Source organism: Microcaecilia unicolor, chromosome 4 (assembly GCF_901765095.1).
Source record: "Microcaecilia unicolor chromosome 4, aMicUni1.1, whole genome shotgun sequence".
Taxonomy (NCBI): domain Eukaryota; kingdom Metazoa; phylum Chordata; class Amphibia; order Gymnophiona; family Siphonopidae; genus Microcaecilia; species Microcaecilia unicolor.
Window position 1 is genome coordinate 19,106,722 of NC_044034.1, and position 23,826 is coordinate 19,130,547.

Sequence of the window (23,826 nt, forward strand, 5' to 3'; positions counted from 1 at the left end):
CAATAGAACCCCTTACCCAAAGCCAACCTGTTTTCTGCTGCACTGATGTAGACAACACAATCAAACAGTTTGAAATCTTCATCCTTGGCCTACAATGCAAACATTAGAAAAATTTTAACTGAATTTTCCTAGGGAAAGGTAGTGTCACAAGCTTAGGGAGAGAAGCAGAGAAGCAGTAAGGTATCCATCCATGGGTGTAGTTTGGGTGGGGGAAGGGGGGCATTGTCCCCCCCCAAACGAGGTGCCTATATCTGGGCAGGGGTAAGGGCACAGGCCTCTGACACTGACTTCCTCTTGGGACGCTATTGCGGCGGCCTGGAGGAACTACGAGCTGCCCTGACTCTCTCTAGTGCTCACTCACTGACCCTCACGACACCAAATTACATAGTAACATAGTAGATGACGGCAGAAAAAGACCTGCACGGTTCATCCAGTCTGCCCAACAAGATAAACTCGCATGTGCTACTTTTTGTGTATACCTTACCTTGATTTGTACCTGTCCTTTTCAGGGCACAGACCGTGTAAGTCTGCCCAGCACTATCCCCGCCTCCCAACCACCAGTCCCGCCTCCCACCACCGGCTCTGGCACAGACCGTGTAAGTCTGCCCAGCACCATCTCCGCCTCCCGCCACCGGCTCTGCCACCCAATCTCGGCTACGCTCCTTAGGATCCATTCCTTCTGAACAGGATTCCTTTATGTTTATCCCACGCATGTTTGAATTCCGTTACTGTTTTCGTTTCCACCACCTCCCACGGGAGGGCATTCCAAGCATCCACTACTCTCTCCGTGAAAAAATACTTCCTCACATTTTTCTTGATTCTGCCCTCCTTCAATCTTATTTCATGTCCTCTCGTTCTACCGCCTTCGCATCTCCGGAAAAGGTTCGTTTGCAGATTAATACCTTTCAAATATTTGAACGTCTGTATCATATCACCCCTGTTTCTCCTTTCCTCCAGAGTATACATGTTCAGGTCAGCAAGTCTCTCCTCATACGTCTTGTAATGCAAATCCCATACCATTCTCGTAGCTTTTCTTTGCACCGCTTCAATTCTTTTTACATCCTTAACAAGATACGGCCTCCAAAATTGAACACAATACTCCAGGTGGGGCCTCACCAACAACTTATACAGAGGCATCAACACCCCCTTTCTTCTGCTGGTCACACCTCTCTCTATACAGCCTAACAACCTTCTAGCTACGGCCACCGCTTTGTCACACTGTTTCGTCGCCTTCAAATCCTCAGATACTATCACCCCAAGATCCCTCTCCCCATCAGTACCTATCAGACTCTCCCCGCCTAACACATACGTCTCCCGTGGATTTCTACTCCCTAAGTGCATCACTTTGCATTTCTTCGCATTGAATTTTAATTGCCAAACCTTAGACCATTCTTCTAGCTTCCGTAGGTCCTTTTTCATGTTTTCCACTCCCTCCGGGGTGTCCACTCTGTTACAGATCTTAGTATCTTGAACCCTGTTCTAGCCAAGCTTGTGTTTGTTTCCTGCCTGTTTGAGACTCTGTACCTTGAACCCTGTTCTAGCCCAGCTTGTGTTTGTTCCCTGCCTGTTTGAGACCCTGTATCCTGTACCCTGTCTAGTCAAGTTTGTCTTGATCCACTCTGTCCAGTAAGTCCTGTCGGCTGCCTGCACCTAGGGGCTCAACCCCTAGGGAACGGCGGTCAAGCGCAGGTGAAGTATTGTCCAGTCAAGCTAGTTCCTGTATCCTGCTTGAGAATCCTGTATCCTGTTCAGTCCTAGTTGGTGGGTTTTTGCCTGCTGCTGCCACTCCTCATCAGCAGCCCAAGGGCTCACGACTCCAGACTTATCCGTGAGAACCTGACAGATTGCAAAGGCCATGAGCTCGGCAAGATCACCCAACCAGCTGGGTTCCAGCTCAGTCATTGTTTGTGATCCTTTCATGACTCTTCATAAGTATCGGGGTAAACTTTTGTCTCATCCGGTTTGGAAGAAAACCCCTGAAGCAGCAGCAGAGAGGAGGCGCATCCAGCAGCTTCCTCTAGGAAAAAAATCCAGTTTCTGATATTGACCCCTTTATCACACTCTCTGAATATCGCCGCAAACATTTCTTGAATCCAGCTTTGTGGGATACTCCTGAAGCTGTCGCTGAAAGGAGGCGTCTTGGAGATTCCACGCTCTGGGCTCAGCTACAGTCCAGCCAAGCCTCGGAGTCCGGTCCAAGTGGCGCTTCCAGCCAAGCCTCTGAATCCGGTCCGAGTGGCGCTTCCAGCCAAGCCTCTGAGTCCAGTCCGAGTGGCGCTTCCAGCCAAGTCTCCGATTCCAGTCCGAGTGGCGCTTTGAACCGAGCCTCCGATTCCAGTCCAAGTGGCGCTTCCAGTCAAGCCTCTGAGTCCAGTCTGAGTGACACTTCTAACCAAGCCTCCAATTCCAGTCCGAGTGGCGCTTCGAACCGAGCCTCCGATTCCAGTCCAAGTGGCGCTTCTGGCCGAGCCTCCGATTTCAGTCCAAGTGGCGCTTCCAGTCAAGCCTCTGAGTCCAGTCCGAGTGGCACTTCTAACCGAGCCTCCAATTCCAGTCCAAGTGGTGCTTCCAGTCAAGTCTCTGAGTCCAGTCCAAGTGGCGCTTCCAGTCAAGTCTCTGAGTCCAGTCCGAGAGGCGCTTCTACCCGAACCTCCGATTCTTGTCCGAGTGGCACTTCTAGCCGAGCCTCTGCCGAGTTCCAGTTCCAGCCGAGATACTGAATCTACGCTGAGTTCCAGTTCCAGCCAAGATGCTCAGTCTACTCCGAGTTCCAATTCCAGCCGAGATGCTGAGTCTACTCCGAGTTCCAGTGCCAGCCGAGATGCTGAGGCCACACCGAGTTCCAGTTCCACCCGAGTTGCTGAGGCCACTCCGAGTTCCAGTTGAGACGCTGAGTCCACTCCGAGTTCCAGTGCCAGCCAAGATGCTGACTCCACTCCGGGTCCCAGTCCGTCTCCTGAATCCAGTCCGAGTTCCAGTCCGAGTGCCAGTCCTGCTTCCAGTCCGAGTTCCGGTCCTGACTCCAGTTCTGATTCAAGTCCTGATTCAAGTCCTGATGCCAGTCCGAGTTCTAGTCCGAGTTCTAGTCCTGATTCCAGTCCTGATGCTAGTCCTGATTCCAGTCCAGGTCCCAGTCCAGTTCTTGATTCCTGTTCAGATTCCAGTCCAGCTACCCATGGTCATGTTTGGAAACTCCTCCGTAGGTTTCATCATTGTTATCCATGGAGACCTGAATCACCCGTGGAGACCCGGGGGGGGGGGGGGGGCATTGAGGAGGAGGTGCTGTCACGTTTGTGACTTCTTCTTGGTTTGTGCTCCTCTCGCCCTCTGGTGGCCAGAACCGGTGGCTGCCATAGACTTTCCAGACTCTCTTTTCGGTCCGGTCCAGATATTTTAGCCCTCCAGTCTTGCTTGGACGTTTGGCAGCTAGCCTCACCCTTAGCTGCCTTGGGATTGCTGCAGCTGAGCCTCAGCTGCTGATGGGCTTATTAGCCACCTGGAAACTTTCTGCTTTGCCTTTGCAACGCCAAAGGTCCAGGTTGGTGTTTGTGCTTAATGCACTTTCGCCTTGTCTTGCTTAGCCTTGTTTCGTAGTTAGTGTCCCTAGTCTGTATTCCTTGCCTGTTTGAGTCTCCTGAATCCTGTCTTGAATCCAGTCCTGATTGCTCCTTCCCTGTCTGCTTTTGGCTTCCCTTCCCTTCTGGTTGTGAACCTTGTGTTTGCTTCCTGCCTGCTTGAGACCCTGTACCTTGAACCCTGTTCTAGTCAAGCTTGTGTTTGTTTCCTGCCTGTTTGAGACCTGTACCTTGAATCCTGTTCTAGCCAAGCTTGTTTGTTTCCTGCCTGTTTAAGACCCTGTACCTTGAACCCTGTTCTAGCCAAGCTTGTGTTTGTTTCCTGCCCGTTTGAGACCTGTACCTTGAACCCTGTTCTAGCCCAGCTTGTGTTTGTTCCCCTGCCTGTTTGAGACCCTGTACCTTGAACCCTGTTCTAGCCCAGCTTGTGTTTGTTCCCCTGCCTGTTTGAGACCCTGTATCCTGTACCCTCTCTAGTCATGTTTGTCTTGATCCACTCTGTCCAGTAAGTCCTGTCGGCTGCCTGCAGCTAGGGGCTCAGCCCCTAGGGAACGGCGGTCAAACGCAGGTGAAGTATTGTCCAGTCAAGCTAGTTCCTGTATCCTGCTTGAGAATCCTGTTCAGTCCTAATTGATGGATTTTTGCCTGCTGCTGCCACTCCTTGTCAGCAGCCCAAGGGCTAACGACTCCAGACTTATCCATGGGAACCTGACACTAAGCTTCATTTTATGAATGATCACAGAGTTCTCTAAAAGTCTCAATCAGGTTAGCGTATCCTCTAAAACAGGCAAATGTTCTGATAGCTCGGAGAAAGCTAAACTCCTGTTTAATAGTAAGAAGGAAGCTTACTATACTTACCGAGGTTAGATTTTTGTCTCTCAAATCCACATAGCACAGGTCTGAAGGATTGTTAACACTGGTCGTCTTCATCTACAATTAAAAAACAAATACTGCTAAATGTTCAGTGTTCTGCAAGTATTAATAACAGAAAGGATTTAGCCCAGGATGTTCACTGTTTGTTCCTTCCTGCACTATGCTACAAGATTATGGAACAAAAATCAAAATAGCGCATATCTGTGTGATGGTCTTGCAAAATTCCTGAACATTTGGTAATTCTTCACAAACCTCAAGCCCCCTCCCTACCCATCTTCAAAGCCTTACTCAAAGCCCACCTCTTCAATGTTGCTTTCGACACCTAACCTCTATACCTTCAAGTAACCTAGACTACCCCAATTTAATGACCCCTACTTAACTAACTGTATATTTGTCCTTTAGATTGTAAACTCATTGAGCAGGGACTGTCTTTCTATGTTAAATTGTACAGCGCTGTGTAACCCTAGTAGCGCTTTAGAAATATTAAATAGTAGTAGTAATTACTTAATGTAACTGAATATGGTGGCAGTTAAGCACTGGGCAAGCCCATCTAGTATTCCCAATCCACCTCTTGTCTTTTCTGTACTGTTCTGGATAATAGGACTGTACATATTCATCAGGCTGTAATGAACGTGTCGCTTTCAGGTGTGTATCTTTAAGTCCCACTTCAAATGTGTTGTGTTTAGCTAGAGTGGAAGGTTGTCACAGCAGGGTATTCTCTCTGCCTGGGGAAGCTTGGAGTAGAGGAGTAGCCTAATAGTGTAATGGGCCGAGAACCTGGGGAACTGGGTTCAGTTCCCACTGCAGTTCATTTGTGATCCATTGCCCAAAGGTACAAAGGATTGTGACTCATTAGGGACAGAGAAAGTACCTGTATATAATATAGAAACCGCTTTGATTGTACCACAGAAATGTAGTATATCAGATCTGTGACCCTTCACCCCCTTTACTGTTAAGGTTGACTACAGAGCTCATTTTCAAACACACAGACTTAAAAAATTACATAAAGGGGCATTTTCGATAAAACATCTAAGTCCAATTTTGGACGTTTTGCTGAAAACGTGCAAAAATCAAGGCGGTGAACGTAGCTATTTTCAAACCTAAAATACGTCTATCTTTTTGTTTCGAAAACGGCCATTTGCTTAGATGATTTTAGACATTTTGTGCCCAGTGCATTTTTCTTTTGTGACCATTTTTGAAAAAAAAAAAAAAAAAGTCCAAGTGAAAAACGAACAAAATCAAGCCATTGGGATGTAGGAGGAGCCAGCGACTGGCCACACAGATATCCCAGCAGAGCAGTGGGGCACCCTAGGGGGTGCTACAGTGAACGTCACATAAAAGCTCCCAGATACACATCTCAATGTTACTCCCTTATTGTATGGTGAACCTTCCAAAACCCACCAAAAACTTACTGTACCCAAACTATAATAGCCTTATGGCTGTAGGTGTCACCTATATGTGGGTACAGTAGGTTTTTGGTGGGTTTCGGATGGGGGGACTGACACTTTCCACCATCAGTGTACCAGTTAGAGTGGATTATGGGCCTGGGTCCCTTTTTCTATAGTGCACTGCAACGACCACTAGGCTACTCCAGGGACCTGCTTGCTGCTCTAATAAGACTGGCCATAACATCTGAGACGGTCACAGAGGCTGGTATGTAATGTTTCATTCAAATCTTTGGGGAGGGGGTCAGTGATCACTGGGAGAGTAAGGAAAGCTCATTCCTTTATTCCTCCAGTCATCATCTGGTCATTTATGACACTTTTTTGTGGCTTAGTCACTATTAACACAGAACTAGACCAAAACATCCAACTTTTAGCCCTGGATGTTTTTATTTTGTTTCATTATGGCAGAAAAATGTCCAAGTATTAGCAACACCCATATCCCACCCTTAACCCCCCCCCCCCCCCCCCCCCCCCGACATGCCCCCTTGTAATTTGGATGCACTGCCGATGGACTGCATAGAAAAACATCTAAAAATGGAATACAAAAATAGTGATTTGGACGTTTTGGGAAGAAATAGCACTTTATGCCATTTTTTAGACATTTTTCTCTTTTGAAAATTAACCCCATAGTAACCTATGGAACTTTGTAAGTCTATATGTTTTGAAAATCAGCCTCCACTTTGTGCCCTGCCTGCATGCATAGAGAGAAAACCTGTCTTGATAAAGATAAGCCAGTTTTGAAAGCAGAGAGTCCAAGATGGCCGCTGATTGAATCAGATGCGAATGTGAGCTCCTGTGATTTTTTGACCTTGACTATGCCTAAGAGACGAGGCCGACCTGCTGCCGTGTCCTCTCAGCAGCGGAGCCCTGTGGCTCAGTCCGGCTCCATTGAACCTTTCATCTAGCGAGCCCCGATTCCAGTGGCATCGGCGAGCAGCCCGCTAGCTCAGCCAGGAGTTGATGGAAGCCCCCCGGCTGAACTCTGGGCTAAAGGTTACCCTCAGCCCCGATGTTAGAGCTCCTCCCTCGCAGCCGAGCGGAAGCAGCTCCCCGATGGCGGTGTCCCTAGCCCTGCATCTGGAAGGTACACCAGGGCTAGCGCGACAAGAGGCAGAATGTGATCCTCGTGGAACAGAGGGAAGTTTAGGATTTCAAATAAGATCTGAAACGGCGATTACAGCACCGGGGGACATAGAAACTGCAAGTACAAGTACAACTACTTTGGGAGAATTTCCTACACAGCGTTCGGAGGTAACGAACACCCAGTTTCTTTTGTTAAACCCTCAGAAGTCACTTTAGATAATTTATGCTGCTTGAGAGCTGACCTGGCCAAAACATTGTGTCCTCAGGTACAGAAAATAAGTCAAGGTCAGTGGCGTACCAAGGGGGGGGCGGTGGGGGCGGTCCGCCCTGGGTGCACGCCGATGGGGGGGGTGCCACGCCGGTCAGCGTCGTCGGTTTCCATGCTCCCTCTGCCCCAGAACAGGTTACTTCCTGTTCCGGGGCAGAGGGAGCATGGAAACAAACGACGCTGACCGGCGTGCAGCACCCCCCCCCCCAAGCGGCGTGCACCCGGGGGGGGTTCTTTCACCGGGGGGGCGGGTGTCCCTTCGCTGGGGGGGTCGCGCTGCATGGAGGGTGGAGCGCTGCACCCCGGGGGGGCGGGGCACATTGGCGATCCGCCCCGGGTGTCAGCGCCCCTCGGAACGCCACTGGTCAAGGTATGACTGTTTTGGAAGTAAAAACTAAAGAAACAGAAGGTTTAAAATCTTTGACCTTAAATGTTCAATCACAAGAGAAAACCCTCCAGCATATGCAATTGCTTCAAAGTAATATGCTGAAAGATTTAACTAATCTGAGGAGGAAAACAGAATTTCTTGAAAATGACTCAAGAAGTAATAACTTGCAATTTTTGAATTTTCCTCAACAATTTGCTGTTTCCCCTCGTGAAATATTAAAGAAAATACTGGAGGTTCCGGAAGAGAGTATCCCTCCCTTCACACAAGTGTATTGCCTTCCTGTTAAAAAAAGACAGTAACCAGCAAACTCAAGTAAATCAGTCGTTAGATGTAACTGCACTTCTAGACTCTTCAGATACAGAACAAGTCACAGCAGCCACTTTGTTGGCTACTGTGGCGTTGGCTCCCGATAAAGATAATGAAGATGTTCTTTAAAAATAAAGGAAAGACCTTTAAACGTCTAAAAATTCAAATATTCCTGGACATATCAAGAGCTACCCAGAAAAGACGGCAACAATTCCTCCAGATGAAAACTGAAGTGCTTCAGATGGGAGCTACATTTTTCCTAAGATACCCCTGTAAATGCGTGGTTAAATACCAATCTTTTAAATATGTTTATTACGAACCCTCTCAGCTTGCTTTTCTCATAACATCAAAAAGCTCTAGTTAATGTAAGGAGAAATTAGATCTTACCTGCTAATTTGCTTTCCTTTAGTCCCTCCGGACCGGACCAGGATTGGACTGATGGGTTGTGCTCGCCTACCAGCAGGTGGAGACTGAGAAAAAACTCTGACTCTAGAGAGCCAATAGGAGCCCTGGCCATGTGACCTTAGCCTCAGTATTTGAATAACAAAGCAGGAAAGAAAGAAAGACCTTCTGTGCCGTATGGAATCCTAGCAGCCACAAAGCACTCGGCAATGCCAAGTATCAGAGCTCACCAGCAACTCTCACCAGAGAAGTGGTATGGCCCGATATGTATTACAGCTCACCAGCAACTCTCACCAGAGAAGTGGTATGGCTCACTTGTACTATAGCTCACCAGCAACTCTCACCAGAGAAGCGATATGGCTCACATGTAATATAGCTCACCAGCAACTCTCCCCAGAGAAGTGGTATGGCTCACGTATAATATAGCTCACCCGCAACTCTCACCAGAGAAGTGGTATGGCTCACTTGTCTTATAGCTCACCAGCAACTCTCACCAGAGAAGTGGTATGGCCCACTTAAGATTTTATATATATTCCATCAACTGAGCTTACCAGCAACTCTCACCAGAAAAGTGGTAAATCATATTTAAGGTTTTATAGATATTCCAGCAACTGAGCTCAGCCACAACTCTCACCAGAGAAGTGGTATGGCGTATTTAAGGTTTTATAGATAGATTCCAGCAATTGAGCTCACCAGCAACCACCAGAGAAGTGATATAGACCACGTAAAGTTCTGTATATATATAGTATTGTTCCACGAATCGTAAAGGAATGAATACACTTCCTACTGAATACACTTCCTACTTAATAAAAGAAGCTAAAGAGTAGAGAGAACATGGGAGGGGCCTGGTCCGGTCCGGAGGGACTAAAGGAAAGCAAATTAGCAGGTAAGATCTAATTTCTCCTTCCTTAGCGTCCCTCCGGACCGGACCAGGATTGGACTGATGGGAAGTACCAAAGCAGTAATCTGAAGGGAGGGACCCTATGAAAACTGCAGAGAAATGTTCATGCTGCATAGGCCACCTGGCGACAACTAACATGTAGTGTGTCCCAATGAGCAAAATAAAATGAAACTAGGACTAAGTTGCCAACTTACCAATGTGCACCGAGAGCACCAAAAATCACCGTAGTAAGAATAGAGCCCGCTTCTGAAGTTGTGGAATATGTTGTAATACGCTGTGGAACTGCCCTCTCAGCGAGAAGAGAAATAGACATTCTCATTTCCTTGATCCTTCGCGATATAGCGGGTTAGAAACAATGAAAAACTTTTCCGCCTACTGGCTAGAAGGACAAAACCAATAAGAAAAAACCGATTGGGAAAGGTGAAAACTTTAAACTACAGCAGACCGAAAAGAAGTTACCAACCGTAGAAGTATTCCACACATAGATCTTCTTGCTGCAATGGTTACTAGGAAACACTGCTTGAAGAGGAAAACTTTATAGAAAAAGTTATGGCTACTAGAAAACAGAACTTTAAGAGTCTGTTCACCTAGTTCACCTAGCTGGTGGACGAAGCGGGGGGTACAGGTGCAGGACTCCTTTAAGAAACCGCTTTGACAGTGGATGCTGCATAAGCGTGCGGTTGTCAACAGTATCATGCATCACTGATAGAGCTGCCAAATGAACTCTAATGGATGAGCAAGACAGACAAGATTTCGCAAGATGCAGAAGACATTCCAAAACATGCAAAATGGATACTGTTTGTGGAATGAAGTGGCGAGAGGAGCACCACAGAGTGAACTGTCGCCACTTTGATTCATAGGACTTTAATGTAGATTTCTGTCTGGAAGCAATTAAAACTTGAAGTACTTCCTGCGAAAATATCAAAGATGTTGCGGACCCAGTAACCACGCCATAAGTTTGAGTGACTGGGGGTCCGGATGTAGAAGGATGCCTTGGTTCTGCGTAAACACCTAGTGAGATAACGGAAGAAACGCATAAAGAAGGTTGAAAAACCCCTGCTGGATGTTGGCATCTGTCCCTGTCTCCGTCAAGACTGCTGCTGAACGGAAGAAGCAAGAAATGTTCGTGAGCCTGAAGGCAAAAAGAGATAGCCCTGAAGTGTCGCAGTGAGGAAGTAAGGCTGAAAAAATGAGAGTCCATTCACCTAAATGCAGGGTGACACAACTAAGAAAAAATGAGTACAAACTCAAGAGTATACTCTTAACTCCTCCTTGGCGGATGACATAACCCATTGCCATGGCAAGGACCAACATAGCTCTCTCCGCCTTGTTTGTCAGTAGGGAAAACAAAATTCACCCGAAGGTAAAACGAATTGCTGAGGTCCCCCAGAAAAAAAATATATACAAACAAGCTTCTGCCAAAAAGTGTACTGCACGAAGCATCCCAATGACAGAACTAAGGTTCTTGAGATAACTAGATGACACTTAAATAGCGCGATTGATGACCCTGAGATTCGCAATAGGATGAAGGAAAATTCCTTCTTGGGCATTAGAAAGTAAAATTGCATTCTGCAGAATAGAGCGAGGAAATGGCCGAAGGCCCAAGGTCACCAAGAAAAATATAAACTGGGATGTTTGCAGAGGAGACAAAAGACTGTGCGCCAACCTGACTAAACAAAGAGAAAATCAGAGATATCTGATGAGAGATCAAATGAGAGATCAAATGAGAGGCCTGGCTACAATCACCACCCAACCTAGAGACTGTAAGAAATGCAACACCCGGTGCGTGACCTGAGAACTCTGCTGATAAGACTTTCTCCAATTAGGCAGTCGTCTAGGTAAGAATGAAATGACCCTAAGAGCGCAATGAACATCCTCTTAGATCTATAAAAGAACGGAAGAGAGAGTACTGCTGAAATGACCGGTTAATGCATAAGCAAAAAACTAGCCATTCTCTGGATCCTGAGGAGAAGAGGAAGGGTGACCAAGGACACCAGTTAAATAGGGCTACAAACTCCAACCCTCTCTCTATGGCGTTCCATAGTTGGGTAAGTTCTGAATATAGAAAGTTCTGAATATAGGAGTCCACCAGCTATGGTAGTACGCTCCGGACAGAAAAAAATTGTCCCAGTATGAACGTCTGATTCACCGGCCTGTAATTTCTTGGATCTCCCTAATCCACATACCACACTAATCCACGTACCACGGTCATGCGTCCTCCCTCACTGAGATGTAGATTGTAAGCTCCTTTGAGCAGGGAACGTCCTTCTTTGTTAATTTGTACAGCGCTGCGTAACCCTAGTAGCGCTCTAGAAATGTTAAGTAGTAGTAGTAGTACCAGACTCACACCCAATAGATATGAATGTTGAGCATGTTTTTAAGGTTAAAACACCGAACCTAGGCCCAGAGTCCCCAGTGTTCCTAGTGGTGAACAGCCATGGCAAATATTGTATGCGTTAGTTTGCAGAATTACTGCAAAGCCTTGCTTTTGGAGCAGAGATTTCTGTTCGATACTCTCGTGAGAGGTTTTTTTTTTTTTTTTTTTTTTTCCTTTTTCCTTTAATGCTGTTCTGGCTGTAGAAAGGTGGACATTTGAGCTTCCCCAGAATGGCAAAACTTATGTACCTATGCCCATTAGATATGAATGCTGGACTTGATGGACTTTAGGCCTTACCCAGCATAACCATACTTATGTACCTATGGCATAAATACACAGGAAGTGAGTGAATCCCCTTCCAATTGAAAGAACACTCTGGAGTGAAGGCGCATAGAATGAAAATGAAAAAGGACAAACTTGGAAATTACCTGTAACGAAAAAAGTGAAGTTGTGCCACAGCCACTTGGTGAAGGCAGTGTAGACAAGACTGTATCTGAATTCAAGAAAGCTTGATGTAACATCAGGTCTCTAAGGAAGAGGAAGAGATAGCAGATGGTATGTATAGGCATACTGGACCAAACCAGGATGTTTATAATCTGCCAATGCTGAACTGATAGAGTAGAGACAAACACGAGTAGATGGTTTGAGGACCGTCCACTATCTTTAAGTGAAAGGATGACTTTATTCTCTAAGTGACCATATGTCCTGTAAAAACCAGAAGAAAGCTAAAATGAAATATGAGAGGCTTCAAGGCAGTTGGAAAAGAAGGGAAGACATGAATAAAGCATGCCTGCTAAGGCAGCTGAGTGATTGGGAGCTTGGTAGACAGGACTGTCCCTCAGAGAATATGAAAGAGCTGATATATCCCTATGGCATCTGAACAATATACTGTATGCCTCTAGAGAAGGCTTCTTAAAGTCGGAAAAAGAAAGCACTGTATAACACTACAGCCATTGAGAGTGATTGTCTGTTAAGTTCTTAAAACACTATATAACATCATAGGCATGGAGTAAAATGCTTGAAAGGAACTAAGATATTATGGTCAGAATTGCAAAGTATCAATCAATTGACTCTTAGACAATGTAGTCCTATTCACCAGGGAATGAGACAGACAGAAATTTACTCTATGCCTATAGAGAAAGTTTCTAAAGTTCTTAAAACACTGTATAATACTACAGCTATTGAGGAAAATGCTTGAAATGAATTATGATATTATGATAAGATGTAGATTTTCCACCAGGCAATGAAAAATGACTGAACACCAGAAAAAACTAGTGTTAACAGCCCCGTGATACATAGAAATTTAAAAGAAGAAAAGCTTGTTATATATCCATATATGAAAGGAGCCCCCTTTCAACCAAATATTGCCTGCTGATGTGAAGAGCATTTTAGAATATGCCGTTCAGCACATACAAAAGTGTACACATCTTGGAGCCGAACTGCTCTATGAACTGCAGCCTTACCTTCAGCAGAGAGATCCCTGACTGATAAGATGGAGGGAGAAACAAAATGGCCGCCGTTCGCGCCACTGGCCCCGTGGCGATCGTCGACAGCGCGCCCAACACCTCCGAACAAGCGGAGCCCAGTGGAACGGCGAAGAAACAACAGCCGGCGAAAAAGGCCCCGAAAAAACCGGAGGCAGCACCGGACCCGAAGAAACCTTGAAGGGAGAGCAAAATTTACACGTTCCGGCTGCGTGAACTGCGCGACGCTGACCGAATGCAGCTGTTTGAACTTTTAAGCCATATCGGAAAAAACAGGTGGCCGCGCTTAAGCGGTTTGCAACTTTCTTTTTTTTTTTTTTTTTTCATTTGTTTAAACTGCCGCCGCCAAAACGCAAGAAAATGGAGGAAATTAAATCTGACGAGAAAAATCGCTGTTTAAAGTCACAGACACTGAATTATTTTCTTCTGTTTTTTTTTTTTTTTTTTATAACCCCTCAATCATAATAAAACACTGGAGCTGCCTGCTCGTTAGAAGTCTGGGGAAAGAAAGGCTGCTTCTTTGAATTTCCTTTTATTTGATTTAATTCTTTTAAAGCAGCTGCCTGTTAAAAGTGGCTGCCTCTCCCAAAGACGGTACACCTTTCCAGAGAAAGGGACGGCCCTTCCCTGCTAAGCCAGGGAGATGGGGAGGAAGGGGGGTGGACTCGAGACACCCGAGTTTAACACCCCCGAGGCTGTCAAAGAAAGAAGAGAAAGGAAACCCTGTCAAGCCTCTAAATAAGATTCCAGGCACAGAAGAATTATCACAAATATCTGTAATATCTAAAGAGAAAAGGAGAGAGACTAATGGGCTCACTTCCTACCTGCTGGGAGACTGAGAAAATACTGAGGCTAAGGTCACATGGCCAGGGCTCCTATTGGCTCTCTAGAGTCAGAGTTTTTTCTCAGTCTCCACCTGCTGGTAGGCGAGCACAACCCATCAGTCCAATCCTGGTCCGGTCCGGAGGGACGCTAAGGAATAAGGAATTGGTTCACGTCTGATTACAAATGTGTTTAAAAATTTCCTAAATCTCCACTGTTTAGGAATCTTAGACTCTTATTGTGGACTTGAGATTGATTAGAGATAATAGAGTCAGTGGCGTAGGAAGGGGGGGGGCGGTGGGGCGGTCCGCCCCGGGTGCACGCCGCTGGGGTCGTGTCGTCTCCGTTGGTTCCTTGCTCCCTTTGCCCCGGAACAGGTTACTTCCTGTTCCGGGGCAGAGAGAGCAAGGAACCAATGGAGCCGATGCAGCTCCCAGCGACGTGAGCTCGGGGGCGGATCGGCCCTCCCGCCCGCCCCTCACTGCCAAAGTAAGGTACAATGCGCTCCGGGGGGGGGGGGGAGGGTGCGCGGCGGCGACCCGTCCCAGGTGCCAGCCGCCCCCGCTACAGCACTGAATAGAGTTAATTATTTTCTTCCTCCTTTTTTCCTTAGCTTAATTTTTTTAAGACAACCAATCTTTTCTGTACAAGAAATGCAATGTCTTGTTTAAAAATAGAAATGCTTGTAAATAAAATAAATAAATAAAAAAAAAGATACGCCAGTTTACGCTCCTCCCTCCAGATGCAGTCTAATCCCTATAACCTTGCCAGCAAAACTTGGCAAGGAATAGATGTAAGTAAATACACTTTGATTTTATGAAAAATGTGCCACCAATTAATTGCCAGTGGCCCCTGGATGTGGGTTTGGGTTGCACTCACCAGAAAGAAAAAATCCAGGGTGTTCCCCTTGATCTCCAGCTCTTCAAAAATATCCTCTCTTGAGGTCTGGTCCCTCTGTTTCTCCTCTGGGCTTTTTGACAGATTGAACTGTTCTCCGCCTTTTGAACAGATCATGGCATTAAGCCTCTGCTGCTGGAGAGCCCTGTGGGCCACCTTCCAGTGACCAGCTCCTATCAGGGAGAAGGTCGTTAAAAATAAATAAATGAATAAAAAGACAAAAAAAAAGCTTGTTTCTGATTGATCTCTCTCTAAACATCCAGGGCCCTTCCACCCACCACACACATAAATACACACCAAGACATTAGCAACTGGATCTAGGAATATGTAGCAATACTATACACATAATATGGGAAGGTTTTGTTTCAATTACTTGTAAATATTTGACATGAATGAATGGGTCCATTGCCCAGATAAGCCAGACTGTACAAACCAGACTAGGGTTGTTCTCAGTTTATCGCTAAAACTGCATTCTTACTTATTGAAATGTTATGAGCATAAGTCTTCAAAACCTTTTCCGCTGTACATGTATTTCCACTTTGTCACCCCTGCAAATAGACTAGAAATGATACAGATGTGACTATACCTGCTGACTAGACTAGGCTTTTTCATGTGTTTATGCCACTATATGTATGTAAAAGACTTGTTATAAGATTACCCTATGCATACATGCTTGGGGGAGGAGTTTGGGCACAGTGTGGGCGGAGTAAATGTCCACAGCCACATTTTAGCTGCAATTCCAGCTGCTTTTCTGCTGATATTTTATAAAGCCACATCGGTAGCTATGGTGGTCATTTTAGAAGGTTTATCCCCCAGATTTATATAGCATGCCTTGAGATCTGCGCCAAAATCCAAGCAGATTCTATAACAGCGCGTCAAGCTTAACAAGCTAATGAGAGCTGATAACAGCACTTAACAAGCAATAATGAGCACTAATTGGAACTAATTACAATTCACGCGCACAACTCGCTAAGTGTATTCTGTAACCCTGGGCAAGTCACTTAACCCTCCGTTGCCCCCAAGTACAACAGTAGTACCAGTGGCGTAGCTACGTGGGGCTACGGGGGCCTGGGCCCCCGTAGATTTGGCCCTGGAGAACCCTACCGACGACCCTCTCGACCCCCCCTCCCACTGCCAACCCTCCCCCGCTGCTGCAATCGGCTACTTTTGCTGGCGGGGGTACTTAAATATTTATCTTTATTTATTTATTTAACACATTTATACCCCACATTTTCCAACTTAGTTGCAGGCTCAATGTGGCTTACATAATACCGTAGAGGCAGTTCAGTAACATACAAATACACAAAATAGTAGTAAACCTATAAATAACATTATAAGGTGATAAAAAGTTCAATACGGTCCATAGTTTTGCTGTATCACAGGAAGTAGAAAATTAAGTTGGGTCTGAGGGGTAGGTCTTCTTAAACAAGGTGGTTTTCAGTGACTTCCTGAAGTTAAGATGGTTATGAATTGTTTTCACATTTTTACAAAGCTGGGATATGCACATCAAAATCCCAAGTGCATGCAAACGGTAAGGGGACGTGGTCTGGGTGTGTTTTGGGCGGGACTATGGTGTGCCTACAAGCAGTGGCGTTCCTAGCCTCGATGACATCCGGGGCGGATCGCTGATGCGCCACCCCCTCCGGGTGCAGTGCGCATCAGCTCAAAGAGAATGAAAGCAAGGCTTCTGCTACAATTGTAATCCACTGCCGATGCAGGAAAAAAGCTCAGCGTATTCAATTGCATCGGCAGTGGATTACAATTGTAGCAGAAGCCTTGCTTTCATTCTCTTTGAGCTTAATATTCGTATATTTATATATCACAAGACTCCTGAAGAAGGCGTCCGTAGCGCCGAAACACAGCTGTGTTGAGTTGAGTGTATATTTAAATAAAGAGATTGTTCCTATCTACGTCGCCTACTGGTGTTTTTCAAGAGCCTACTCCTCCTACTCCCCCTTTCCTCAGATTCTACTTTTCGTAGGAATTTGTGTACCTCCACCCTTGTGGTGGTTTGGCTTGCTTGCTAAGTTTTGGTAGACCTACTCCTATTAGAGCTCACCTGAAGTTGGCTGCTCGGTTTTGGTAGGAACCAGAACTGAAACTGTCCCCCAACGTCCCCCACTCCAACAAAAAAGCCCCCTCCTGAGCTCATCCCCACCCCCCAGTGGCAGCCCCACTCATTGTCAACCCCTCCTCCCCCGCGATCACTTTCTGCCAGTCCCCATCCTGCCTCACCACTGACAGGCCCTGCCCGGGCCTACTTTAAGAAGAAAGCCATAGTGGTCTAGTGGCCTCTTTGGAGGAAAGAACAAACCCCACTCAGTCCTACCCCATGCCGCTGCTTCATCAAAATGGCTGCCAAGACTGCCGAAGGAGGGTTGGTTTTTTTTTGTTACATTTGTACCCTGCGCTTTCCCACTCATGGCAGGCTCAATGCGGCTTACATGGGGCAATGGAGGGTTAAGTGACTTGTCCAGAGTCATAAGGAGCTGCCTGTGCCTGGTGTGAATCGAACTCAGTTCCTCAGTTCCCCAGGACCAAAGTCCACCACCCTAACCACTAGGCCACTCCTCCACTGTTGCTACTATTTGAGATTCTACATGGAAGGTTCCTATTCCACTGGCAACATTCCATGTAGAAGTCGGCCCTTGCAGATCACCAATGTGGCCGCGCAGGCTTCTGCTTCTGTGAGTCTGACATCCTACACGTACGTGCAGGACGTCAGACTCACAGAAACAGAAGCCTGCGCAGCCTTCTACATGGAATGTTGCTAGTGGAATAGCAACATTCCATGTAGAATCTCCAATAGTAGCAACATTCCATGTAGAATCTCCAATAGTATCTATTTTATTTTTGTTACATTTGTACCCCGCGCTTTCCCACTCACTGCAGGCTCAATGCGGCTTACATGGGGCAATGGAGGGTTAAGTGACTTGCCCAGAGTCACAAGGAGCTGCCTGTGCCTGAAGTGGGAATCGAACTCAGTTCCTCAGTTCCCCAGGACCAAAGTCCACCACCCTAACCACTAGGCCACTCCTCCACTCAGTTTGTGTTGCTCCTGCCCTCCTGCCTCCACCTTGTTGTAAAGGTACAGGGGGACGTGGGTCGGGTGCAGGAGGGAGGGTTGCGTGCCTGCGCAGAGGAAGGGGTTTAGTCCACTGGACTGGACCACCAGGGAAAGTTTGAAAAAAAGGTTCTGGGGTCACGGGGTGGGGGGCTCATGGTCCACTGGACCACCAGGGAATTTTTGTTTTAAATTCGGGGTGGGGGGGGGGGGAGGTGAGAGGTAGGAAGAACTAGCAGGTAGTCTTTATAGCTTCCTGCTTGTGCTTCTCTCCTCTCCAACACCTCCAGAGCAATCGTAAAATTTGCTCGTTAAATTATGGCTGCTCTGGAGCTGTGCATCCCCTGGAATACATGTTAGATTACAAATAAGATCATTAGAATACTAATGATCTCATTGTAATACATTTGCATGGGGTTCTTGTTAGCTGCCACGAGAACCCATGCATTGCTAGATACGTAAACGTTTGCTTTAGACTGGCTAGAACCAGTCTAAATCAAACATTAATAGCAAGGTAAGCTTTGTGCATCTGGCCCTGAGAGCCTAGACACTGTGATGCACATTACGTATAAAATATAGTTAGGCAGTATCTTGAACAAAAGAAGAAATAGGAGATCATTTATTGGTGAATTTATGTATCTTATTGGATTTCTTTGCTAGATATACTTCAAATTTACAGGTGATGCATACCAAGCGCCACCATTGATTATAATGAATATTAGATAGAGATTTTTCCATGAATTTAAAATCATTTTTAGAGCAAGAGATAGCAAAGAATCCAATAAAGAGCATTCGGTTTACTACAGATATTTTCTTTAATATGTACAACTGCTGTCCATTAATGTGGATTATCATTTCTTTTTATTTCAATGGAAATGTATATAAAAGTTTCACAAATAAAAAAGAAAGTGTGAAAAATCACCTTTTAGGGTTTCACTCCATAACTGTCTCCACTTGTATGAAATGGGGCCCCTATACATATAGGAAGCAATTCGATAGCTGGGCTCCAAGAATTAGGCACCATATTTGTGAGGGAAGCAAAGCCTAGTCTAAGAATACTTAGGGGTGAAGTCTTTAAATCGCACCTAAAACAAATCGGTGCCAAAACCCCCCCACTTAAGTAGAATTCTATAAGTTGCATCTAACTTCAGGCACGGTTTATAGAATAGCGCTTAAGTGCAAGGGTCATGCGTAAATTTAGATTCGTCCATCTGCACCAATGAAAACGTGGTGCAAATGCCCCACCTAAATTTACATGTGGAATCCCCTTATTCTATAAATACGCATGTAACTTGAATCCATGCCCATGCTTCATCCTGAAAAGACCATGACCCTCCCATTTCCATGCCCCCTTTTCCGGGACGCCTATAAAATTTAGGCATGGATCACGCACCTAAATATTAATTGATTTCAATTAGCACTAATTGTTAAAAACAATTATTGGTGCTAATTGGCTTGTTATTCAATTAAAAAAGTGTGTAAATTAGGCACACACTCAAATTTGCGCACATATTTTTTGACCCTTTTACTAAGCTGCTAACATGGGGTTTACTGTGCAACAGAGAAGAGAGAGACCCAGGTTAAAAAGGCAGCCGCTGCAGAACTAATTCCATATTAGCTGCCTAATGTGAGAGTGGGTGGGATCTGTGTGCGACATGGGTGGGCAGAGGTGTGGCCAACTGTGACAGCTTGTGCATGGGTCAGTAACACAAGCTAGCTGTCATGACTGCTGATAGCATGGCTACATTTACTCTCACCTCAAGGAGGCGGTAAGTGCAGCCACGCTACTGGCAATTCAGTAGCACAGCTGCTGTCAAAGGTCCCTGGCAGTGCTCCAACCTGCACTGCCTCCCCAACACTCCCTGACGCAACAAAAAGTTCACAATCCCCTCACGGCACATAAGAAAATAAGTTTTCCCATACTGGGACTGACCGAAGGTCCATCAAGCCCAGTGTCCTGTTTCCTTTCCTACAGTGGCCAATCCAGGTCACAAGTACCTGACAAGATCCCAAACAAGTAAAACAGATTTTATGCTGCTTACCCTAGAAATAACCAGTGGATTTTCCCATTTTAATAATGGCTTATGGATTTTTCTTTTAGGAATTTATCCAAATCTTTTTAAAACCCTGCTAAGCTAACTGCTTTTACCACATTATCTGGCAACGAATTCCAGAGGTTAATTACACATTTAGTGAAAAAATATTTTCTCTGATTTGTTCTAAATTTACTACTTACTAGCTTCATTGCGTGCCCCCTAGTCCATGTATTTTTGGAAACAGTAAACTAGCGATTCACATCTATCTGTTCTACTCCACTCAGTATTTTATAGACGTCTACCACAAAGAGGTCCCAATCTCCTCCTTCCGTTTATTAGTTTGTCTGTTCAAATAAGGTCATAGAACATCTAAAGAGGAGACTATAGGACTCATTTTCGAAACACAAAAATGCCCAAGAAGCGGCACAAAGCTGCAGATGGATTTTTTTTTTTTTTTTGGGGGGGGGGGGGGAGAGGGTGAAGGTGCCAAAACATCCAAATCGCTATTTTTTGAAACCCATTTTTAAGATGTTTTTCTATGCAGTTCATCTGTAGTGCATCCAAATTACAGGGGGTCATGTTTGGGGCGGGATATGGGCGTTCTCAAAACTTGGACATTTTTCCGCCGTAATGGTACAAAGCAAAAACATCCAGGACTAAAAGTTATATGTTTTGGTCTAGACCTGCTTCAGTCACGACTAAGTCACACAAAGGCGCCCTAAATGACCAGATGACCACTGGAGGGATTAAGGCATGACCCCCTCCTTACTCCCCCAGTGGTCACTGACCTCCTCCCACCCCCCACAGATGTGAAAGAAAGAGTACATACCAGCCTGTATGACAACTTCAGATGTTATGACCAGTTCTATTATTACAGCAGTAAGCAGATCCCTTGAGTAGCCTATTGGTCGGTGTATTGCACTTTAGAGAGGGGGATCCAGGCCCACATCCCTCACTAATTATTACACTTGTTGTGGAAAGTGTGAGCCCCCCCAAAATCCACCACAAATCTACTGTACCCGCATATAGGCGACACCTGGTGTACAGTAGGTGGTTGTTGTATTTTGAAGGGCTCCCCATACAATATAGGAGGGTAACTATGAGATGTGTACCTGGGACCTTTCATGTGAAGTCCACTGCAGTGTCCCTTAGGGTGCCCCACTGCTCTGCTGGGATGTCTGTGTGGCCAGTCTACAAAGAAGGGCGACGAAAATGATAAAGGGAATAGGATGACTTCCATATGAGGAAAGGCTGAAGCGGCTAGGGCTCTTCAGCTTGGAGAAAAGACGGCTGAGAGGAGATATGATAGAGGTCTATAAAATAATGAGTGGAGTGGAACGGGTAGACGTGAATCATTTGTTTACTCTTTTCAAAAATACTAGAACTAGGGGGCATGCGATGAAGCTACAAAGTAGAAAGTTTAATACGAATTGGAGAAAATCTTTCTTCACTCAACGTGTAATTAAACTCTGTAATTCGTTGCCAGAGAATGTGGTGAAGGCGGTTAGCTTAACAGGGTTTTAAAAAGGTCTGGATGGCTTCCTAAAGGAAAAGTCCATGGAGCATTATTAAATTGACTTGGTGAATTTATGCTGCGTATTTCTGGGATAAGCAGCACAAAATGTTTTGTACTTTTTTGGGATCTTGCCAAGTATTTGTGACCTGGATTGGCCACTGTTGGAAACAGAATGCTGGGCTTGATGGACCTTGGGTCTGTTCCAGTGTGGCAATACTTATGTAATGCTGGTCCCCCATACATCCCAATGACTTGTTTTTGTGCATTTTTCCCTTGGATTTTTTTTTTCTGAAAATGGTCACAAAAGAAAAATGCACAGAGCACAAAATCTGTAGAAAATAGCCATTTTCGAAACAAAAAGATAGACTTTTTTCTGGTTCGAAAATTGCTATGTTCACCACTGGATTGTTGGACATTTTCAGCAAAACATCCAAAATCAGATTTAGACGGCATATCGAAAACGCCCCCCTAAATCCGTCTAAATGCCTAAAATGGGATAAACTCTAATTCATAGTTTTATAAAATATTACAGTGAAAGCTCTCAGCTACAAGATAAATTTGTTTTATCTTGTTATTAAAATGGTTCTTGTTCCTTCTGAAGAAAACTGAATGTTGCTGAAAGATGCCAGACTTAAAGAACTGAAAATGTATGTCCTCCTTTCAAGCACAGCTGAAATTATTGAGAGGGAAATTAAAATATTACCTTCACCACGAGGCCGAAAAAGGTTTCTGACAGGGAAACAGTTGTCTGGAAATGTTCCAGTATCATTAACTTGAAGCCAAGTGGTAGTCATTGTTGCAGCTGGTTCACTAAACAATTCAAAACTGAAATAATGAAATTACATTAATACCACCCGAAACATCATCTTTCTATATAGATAAATAGATATAGATATATTTGATCTCCAACATATCACATATTACCTTGCCCTGAACAGGATCTGAGAAACACAGGTAGTTTGTGACATTATTATAATCAATAGGGCCTCCTCGCCTAACTATTAAGATGTTTCATTGTATTGTACGAACAGCGTTAGAAATCACATCTATGTTATTTGAATGTTCTAATGTGTTTCATTGGTATTATGCTGATATTGTAAATATCACATCTATGTTATATGAATGCTCTTCCATATTGCATATTATAGTATCACTAGGGAAAAAGGCCCGTTTCTGACACAAATGAAACGGGCGCTAGCAAGGTTTTCCTCGGAGTGTGTGTGTTTTACAGAGTGTGAGAGTGAGTGTGTGATAGAGAGAGAGTGAATGTGTGAGTGTGTGTGACAGAGAGAGTGAGACTGGGTGCGAAAGTCTGTGTGTGAGAATGAGAATGTGTGCCAGGGGCCCCCCTCCCTCCCTCTCTCCCAGTTCCACGGTTTCCCCCTTCCCTCCCTCCCTGTTGCAGGGTCACCCCCCTCCCTCCCAGTTCCAGGGTCGTTGCCCCCCCCTCTCTCCGCCCCCCTCCAGCCAGCCTGCAATGTTTAACTGTAAAATTAGGGAGCTGTGTTGTGTAATAAAACGCACCTGGAACGTTGTGAAGCTGACTCCGTGGCTTCACTGAAGTGAAGGGTTCGTAAGGTTCGTCAGTCTGTCACCATCTCTCTCGGCCCCGCCCTCACGCCTCTGATAGGTCCACCGCCCTCGACGTCATCACATTTTGACGCGAGGGCGGGGCCGAGAGAGATGGTGACAGAGTGACGAATCTCACGAACCTTACAAACCCTTCACTTCAGTGAAGCCACGGAGTCAGCTTCAGAACGTTGGAGGTGCTTTTTATTATAGTAGATTTGTATTCTGTCAACATTTATCATATTTCAGTTATATGATGCTTTCTTATAGTGTGACTAAAAGGTTTATATTTCTGATACTGTTTCATGTTACTCTTATTATTAGGAGTCAGGGGCCCTTTTACTAAAGAATGTTAAGACCTAATGTGCACTTAGTGCAGGGGAAACAGCTTAGTGCAAAACACATTAAAACACTGTGCAGCAATGGCGTAGCAAGGGAAGACTGTGCCTGGGGCAGAAGGCGATGGCAGCATCCCCACCCCCCCCCCTTACTTGGGCCCACTTATCACCAGTACAGCCAGCAGACAAAGTGCAGCAGGTTCATACTGAGGCATATTTTCAAAGCACTTAGCCTTCCAAAGTTCCATAGGTTTCTATGGAACTTTGGAAGGCTAAGTGCTTTGAAAATATGCCTCAAAGTGTACGGGCAGAATGGCAAGATTATCAATTATTAGTTAAAAGGGAGACGGAGCAGCGAGCGCTCACACTAAAAATAAATAAACAGAGATGCGGGGGGGGGGGGGGAGTTGACTCTAAATGTCTCCCAATTATCGTTCTTTTATTTCCCATGTGCCTGGCTGCAGGGGGCTTGAGCACAGGGA

The 23,826-nt window shown here is 45.4% G+C and overlaps 1 protein-coding gene across 1 annotated transcript in view; it reads right to left on the minus strand.

Annotated features, from left to right (window-relative positions):
* The window catches only part of XRRA1 (X-ray radiation resistance associated 1), a 116,922-nt gene that overhangs the window by 86,693 nt on the left and 6,403 nt on the right, over positions 1-23,826 (minus strand). Inside the window, exons 2-5 of the mRNA XM_030199996.1 lie at positions 22,141-22,262; positions 14,804-14,994; positions 4,434-4,505; positions 17-89 (exon numbers count right to left, since the gene is read on the minus strand). Of these exons, the coding sequence (XP_030055856.1) occupies positions 17-89; positions 4,434-4,505; positions 14,804-14,994; positions 22,141-22,231 (427 nt within the window). The 5' untranslated portion in view covers positions 22,232-22,262. The remainder of the gene's footprint in view (positions 1-16; positions 90-4,433; positions 4,506-14,803; positions 14,995-22,140; positions 22,263-23,826) is intronic.